This window comes from Hylaeus volcanicus, chromosome 1, assembly GCF_026283585.1.
Source record: "Hylaeus volcanicus isolate JK05 chromosome 1, UHH_iyHylVolc1.0_haploid, whole genome shotgun sequence".
Lineage (NCBI taxonomy): Eukaryota > Metazoa > Arthropoda > Insecta > Hymenoptera > Colletidae > Hylaeus > Hylaeus volcanicus.
Window position 1 is genome coordinate 6,067,093 of NC_071976.1, and position 7,560 is coordinate 6,074,652.

A 7,560-nucleotide genomic window follows, 5' to 3' on the forward strand; every position below is an offset into this window, starting at 1 on the left:
TTATATAAATATAAATGAATAAATATAACAAAATACATTTCTTACAAAAAACATTCAAGCAACATATCGAGTAACGTTGTTGCAAAAGTGTTGGAATATTTACTATAATTAAACGTTTTATTTTACAAAACAAATAAATGTACTGAGAATATATATGTACGTACTAGCACGGTTTCACCCGCGTGGAATGCTATTCTTATTCTATAATATCTCCACCTCAGCACCCCGTCTATCGGGTCTAAATTTTGCCAGACTTTCTTTTCTATTTAAATATTATATGATGTGAATATGAGCCAAATTGGTCCATAAATGAGAATTTTCGAAAAAAGCGACCCCCAAAGGCCACTTAGAGGGGTCTAACACAAACAAAAACAATCCGGAGCAGCACGCGAACATATGGTGTGAATCTGTGAATATAAAGATTATACAGTGGATGGGTTCAGTGGTTTCAGCCGTGATGGTCAGACATACGTACGCACCAACGTTTTTGTATACAGTAGAGACTCCCGTATCCGTACCCCCATTATACGAATCCCCTAATATTCGGACATTCTATTATTCGTATCTTCTGCTATCCGCACAACGTGCATTCTCACGTCGAAGCATTTTAATCATTTGAAAAAGGACTTCTATGGTTTGAAGCAGTGTTGGACACAATCTTAATCATAATTACGATTACGATTGTAACCAAATGTGTCACGACTCTCAACTGCTCAGAACTTCTGAACCAGTGGATTCCTCGCCTTAAAGCTAGCATTTTCGAATTTCCATCGACGAAATCTACAGGATTATATAAAAAAAACCTTGAAAATTGTACGTCCGCCAAAGTAAACTGCAGCCAAAATAAATGGTTAAAGTATCAGAGTTCGTAGCCGTCTCTCCGGCTCCCGGAATTCCTACACATTAAAAAGCGGTCGGGTGCGTTCTAAAATAATCATCCATCGTTGTCACTCGGTAAATAAAGAGGAAGGTACATTACCAAAATGGGAATATGCTGGAAGACGTAGCAGACGAAGAGAATGCTGTAGATGGTGGGTCTCCCGGTGGCTTCGTCCACCTGGACCCTCTTCTTCCTGAGGCAAGCTCTGCTGTTGGTGGATCCGCTGGTGCAGGACCCGCTCGAAGGGTCCCAGTGGTGCGGATGGCATTCGAACGCTCCTGAGGAATTCTTCGAGCTTGTTTCCGAAAGGTCTGACACGGACTTGAGCAATTCCGCCTTTCGCGTCCGGCAAACGCTCCTGAACAGAGTCGTTACCAAACTGATCAGGGTGGTCGCCATCAACAGACACCGCAACGAGTTCACGAACACGCCGTATTTCACGGAGATCTCTTGAGCCAGGAAGACGCAAAGCTCTGGCTCGAAATTCAGGACACCTGTCACACCGACGCAGGCTGCGATCACGCTCAGGCTGACGAGGTGATACTTGAGGTGGTTCTTCGTGAGACGTAGACCGTCGTCTCTGGTGCTGATCGCGGTGAAGATCGCTATAGAGGTTAGCGTCAGCTCCTGGAGGATGCTGGACGAATTCAGCATCCAGACTAGAGTCGAGCAGAACTCTGCGAATCGAACGTCATTAACAATGAGTTAGTTTCTTTTCGGTATGGTAGGCAAGTTTCTTCAGAAAAAAAAAAAAAAGAAAGGATAGACTGTTATTGTCAAACACAAAGAGTAGAGGATAGAGAAGAAGCAATCTCTAGACTTTGCGGCTCTGAACTATTCAGTTTGCTGGAAACTGAGGACGCGACGAGGAATGAGACTTAAATCCGTTTTTAGAATAACACAAAATAATAAATTTCGAATACCTTGAATAAATTTTATTGAATAATATAATTTTTATCATTATTTATGACATCTTGCCAGCGTGATTGCAATTTGTATATCGTTTTTAATGAATATGCGCATACTTGTTAAAAACTATATTGAATAATGTAATTTTTATCATTATTTATGACATCTTGCTGGCATGATTACAATTTGTATATCGTTTTTAATGAATATGCGCGTACTTGTTAAAAACTCGTAAACGGAACGGACAGAACTTTCCGGTGGACCAAATATATCCAGTGAAATCTTTGTTTGTATTGACGTCGGTTAGCAAAATAAATTATCATAAATTAATTATTTAAGAAAAAAATAGTACGAAGATAAAAACCAGTCGTTCTTCACTGAACCGAAAAATTTACCGATGTACGTGTATTAAAAGTAAGTAAATTATATTATGTTTGACAAAATATGTTATTTAATATTAACGAAGTGCCTACATTTCATTATAAAAATAGTATTTTATTTTAATGTGCCAAATTACAGACGAACGCAGTGGAGAGAATTTGCTATAATTATTATTAATTATACTATATTAACAATTTGCTATTATTATTAATAATATTAATAGGTCATGTTCAAAATATATTTTTGATTAAAAGTAATATAGGAAAAAATTAAAAACAATGAAGTACCACATGTTATAGTTGACCGAAACGTCATAATTTCATAACTAGGTATCTATGCTTTGATATTAAAAAGAAAAAGAAAGAAAATTTCTAAAAACCAGAATTTTAAAACGTTTCTTTTCATTTTCCCAAAAATTTTAGAAAATGGAGCGCCTCTTCGTTGATACACACCCATCGATTTCATATAAACATACTTTTTTTAAAAACACAACTATTTTAGTATCAGTTTTTATTATCAAAATAACAACTTAGATCTTACATCTGTATTAAACAACGGCGTCCAGGGCAAAACGTTCTAAATTTAACTGATAGTGAATGGGTTAAAGTCAACAAAGAGGATACATTTCACACCGTTTGCGATTTATTTAAAAACAAAGTTCTAAAGGTTCTTTTATTGAAAAAAAACCCTTTGTTTAACAGATTCACCGTATTACCTCCAAAGTGATTACTCGGCCGAATGAGCGTAAGGATCGCGTAGGAAAGGAGTCCGAGCTGATGCGCGAGACTCTCCGCGAGAATGGCCACTGTAAACACGTCGACCCTTCTTTTCGTGGATGATGGCTGGTTCTGATAAATCAGCAGCGACCACGATAGCAGCAGGATGCATATCGGTGAACCTACGCAAGTGGGCAGCCATTCTCCTACCTCGCTTCGCATCTCTGAAAACAAAAACGGTAACTCTGTTGTTGGTACGCCAGAATCTCCCCAAGCATCAGCTCTTAATATTCGTTTCTTTACATTCTACGTATTTTCGATTTATTCTTATTCGCGGAGGATCGGCTTCTTCCTGCTACTACCGGAATTTCTAGTTTATCCAGTTTTGTATATGTCATCGAGTTTCAAAGTAACCTTTCGCACTTAAGAGTGGGTACTCTTTCAGCTAGATATTACTGTACAATCTCTTCCATGTAACCGTTTAAACTGAGAATTCGTGCGCGTACCTTCTTGAAAAAGTAACGATACAAATTTGCGATGTCCAGCTTCGGAATTTTATTACTTTCGTCGGTACTCGGTATCGGAATCGTAAAATATCTTATTAACGTAATAAGAAATGTTAAAGATTAATTATACGATAGCGTAGAATAAATGTGTCAATGTCTTTCGTTATATTTAATTTTGCCTAGACAGGACGAATTTCGCAAATTAAAAACAATCCTTCGTCGAAGATGTTGCAATGCATTCGACTATTCTGCTTTCCTGGACAATGTTCCTCTGCAGGAAAGTGAACTTCCCGACTGTTTTCACGTAAGGCTTTTAAATGCAAATTCTCTAATGTTATAGTATGTAGTTCGATATGTACTTTATTTTACTTTATACTTGCGGGTATAGCTAATTCTTATTTTTCCGTTGCTTTTCACTGGGAATCAACTTAATGTATCTAAACACGTACTGACGTACGCATAGTATAAATATGATATTCGTAAAAAATTAAATGAAACTTGTTTAGAAGTCGGAGAGAATCGACTACAAAGTAATCGAGAGATATCTTAACGCATTCGCGGTCGCTAACGTGAATTCGCGTCACTTCAAATTCTATTCCTGGTTATAAAAAAATTATGAAAATCTTTTTAGTTTATACACTGCATATTAACAAGATTGATATTTCAAGTATTTTGTAATTTATATGTTTTATGTATAATTTTTATGCTCTAACGATACAAATTTGCGATGTCCAGCTTCGGAATTTTATTACTTTCGTCGGTACTCGGTATCAGAATCGTAAAATATCTTATTAACGTAATAAGAAATGTTAGAGATTAATTATACGCTAGCGTAGAATAATCTTTGTTGAATATCTTTCATTATATTCAATTTCGCCTAGAGTAAATGAACTTCGCAAATTAAAAATAATCCTTCGTCGAAGATATTGCAATGCATTCGACTATTCTAGTTTCCTGGATAATGTTCCTCTGCCGGAAAGTGAGCCAGAAACGTAACGAAAGCACAACGGAACGCTTAATTCCGGGGAAATTGCAATCGGAACGAAGAGCGAGAGTGGTAATACCCTAATCACGATGAAAGCTCCTGCAATTAGTGTCGCGCGCGTCGAATTATTACATCCTTGTGTCGGCGGAAGAGCGAGCAGGGAAATTGTTGTTAATCAACGCGTTACAACAGTGTCGTTACCGGGGAAGAAGGAAGTCGAGGCTCGTTTCGCGACGGTCTGTGGAAAATGTCAACCGGGACAGAGACAAGCAAGGTTCTTTCTGACGTCGAAATACTGACGTCTGTCTAGCTAGCCTCTCACTTAAATAAAATTTAAGGAAAAAATTGTATAATAATGCAGAATTTATGCGCTCTTCAAACCGTAAGAAAAGAATTTTGCGCTCCCTTCGTTTAATGTAAAAAAATTTATTTAAATACGAGGGCTGAGTGGACTGCCAGTAAGCCCTCCCCCCCACATATTAATGATAAGTAGACTGCAGAATTTTATGCAAAATAAAATCTTCGCAAACGTGCCTACAAAAATTTAACTTAACTAGGAATTTATTTTATTCTGCAAATATTATAACGTGAATTTTACTTCAATTTTTTTTATATTCTTGCATATGTTTGCGTACGTAGTTTCTTACACATTCAAATTTCCTATAAATGCATAAAGATCCGATGTCTAATGATAAGCAATATTGACAGAAAAACATGCAGGATTTATGCGCTAATAATGCGTTAACGTATAAGAGCAATTTCGATTTTTGCGCTTCATCCCCTAAGGGACTTCAATCTTGGTGCAAATGCGAGTTTTGTCTCGTAACTTGCTAACATTACTAAAATTTCATTATTCGTTGTACACGATTAATACTCGATTTATGCGCTATTAAATCGAAGTATCTCCAATTTTTGCGCTCCATCAAACAGTTAAAATAATTCATGCCAATAGGGTAGGACCTAGATACACAGAGTAACTTTTAAACATTTTTTATTTCGACGAAAGCATGGTTTTCTAAGTATTTTGAAGTGAAGAACAAGAATCTGAAGTCGGTTTTAAGGTACAAAATTCCTATATCGTAATCACAACTCGAAAATATTTGATTACAATCGTAATCGTAATTATGATTACGATTATGCCCAACACTAATGTCAAATGCTAACTCTAACATAGGTGGTAATTTGTATCCTCCTGAAACGTTTGCACCAAAAAGCTCCTGAAATTCATCGTAATCTTGTAGACCCTAAAGAGCAATAACTCGAAGAATCCATTTACTAATGTTTCACGAAAGCTGATTATATCGAAGGGCATTTCGGAAGATGCTCGTAAAATAACAAGTGTTTACATACGTGTACGACGATCTGGCAATTTGCTGCGAAACATATGCGTTTCACTGTGACTCTTGTTACGGGTACAATTAAGGTTGCGACATTGTTGGTTCTTGCAATTCCAATGAAAGTTTCAAAAATAATGGCAGCTATGGATATAGCGGTGGGCAAGGAAGCGTAAAATTATTCTCAACGTCGCGACGAACGTAGACTGCGCCACGCGTAAAAGACTAGGTGAACTCCGAATCCGAGGAAATACGATGACAAGGAATTTTTGGAAACGTCCGAGCTTCTTCTTCTTTGGCTACTCTAGTTTTGTAATTTTCTCCTATTTATATGGGAACATTTATTTAATTAATTTCGATTAGAAATAATTTTGGCCTTTGCTTTGTCTTTTGTTCTTCTTTGGGTCCGTTTGCCTGATGAGAAACCAACACAGAACAGAAGACAAAGCAAAGGCCAAAATTATTTCTAATTGTATTTCTAATCGAAATTAATTAAATAAACGTTCCTATATAAATTGGAGAAAATTACGAAAACGGAGTAAAATTGGAATTTTTGTAGCTTTACTCAATTGTTCCAAACTCTGGTACTTATCCATAGATTTTCTTCAACAAAAGCTTGTTTTCCTCGTAAAAGTGCGATCTATACGTAAACTATAAGAAACTGGACATAATTCGACAATTTCTATTTTTGCATGGCAATGGGAGAAATTTTCGTGTTCTATTTTAGCTGAAATATCGAAGTTTCTCATATATATTGGCCTGTAACACTTAAATTATTGAACCGATTGGAAAACAATGTTAGAAGCAATTGTTGGAAATTCGATTACCTTTAATATAGCATCTTGCGCGACCCAATCGGATGTTTCTAACTCGAGATATAGCCTAAAATGTGAAGGTATCTCAGAAATAAATCGAAAAAGAAATTCAAAAATTCATGTAAAAAAAAAACCTATCCATAGAAAAATTTTTCATTGCGATTTTTGAGTTTATCAAGCCAAAATACATAAACAAAAATTGTAACATTGAATGCATATTTTAGCTGTAAACTAGTGATATTAACGATGTACAGAATTCAGCAAAAAAATCATGTTTTTTTCTCTGGACCACAAATTGTAAACAACCGTGTAAAAGCTGGGATGAAGAAAAGTTAGGGGCAAAGAAAAGTAGAGATCAAAATCGTCGAGTTCTCTCGAGGGTTTCCCTCGACCACGGCGAACGTCGGAGTCGCTAATAGCCGCGTATTAAACTCCATGATTTCTGTATTATTTCGCCAGCCAGATGTTTCGACGTAGCGATTGTTACGCGACGAGGAAATATCCCTCGAACCGTCAGTCGCGGACTCTCTTCGGAAATAATCTCTTTCCGGGCAGGATTCACCGGGCACGGTCGAGATTTCTAAAAAGAAAATGAGAATCGACCGAAACGAATGCATCAAAAGAGGTAAATCTCCGGTGAAATGTTCGTCAAGTTTCTAAACAACCGCTTTCCCGTGGTCCTTATCTTGAATGCAAAACTGATCGAAAATTAGAATTATGTACGACTGCATGCACGTTCGACCTCTTCCTCGTTCCGACGCTGCGTGACTTTCACGCGCAGCTAACAAATCTGTGCAGTTATCGTTGCGAGGTGAACAAGAATTTCGAATTCGAACAGTTCACTCTTCGAATTGTTTATGACACTACGGATAAACTTTGAATACTCCAGTATCGAATATTACTATACGAACAATTCCAACACTGATGTTCGATCGAGTTGCACTTTCGATAAATAATTTACCACGGTATTTTGAAGACAATATCTTTTGTATTCGTACGTGCACTGCATCCAGTTTCATTTTTCCGAGACATAC

The 7,560-nt window shown here is 36.9% G+C and overlaps 1 protein-coding gene across 3 annotated transcripts in view; it reads right to left on the minus strand.

The window, feature by feature from the left end:
* The window catches only part of LOC128878467 (uncharacterized), a 49,774-nt gene that overhangs the window by 25,893 nt on the left and 16,321 nt on the right, over nt 1-7,560 (minus strand). For all 3 annotated transcript variants that reach the window (XM_054126812.1, XM_054126731.1, XM_054126881.1), the window contains exons 2-3: nt 2,886-3,110; nt 980-1,557 (exon numbers count right to left, since the gene is read on the minus strand). In XM_054126812.1, the coding sequence (XP_053982787.1) occupies nt 980-1,557; nt 2,886-3,108 (801 nt within the window). In that variant the 5' untranslated portion in view covers nt 3,109-3,110. The remainder of the gene's footprint in view (nt 1-979; nt 1,558-2,885; nt 3,111-7,560) is intronic.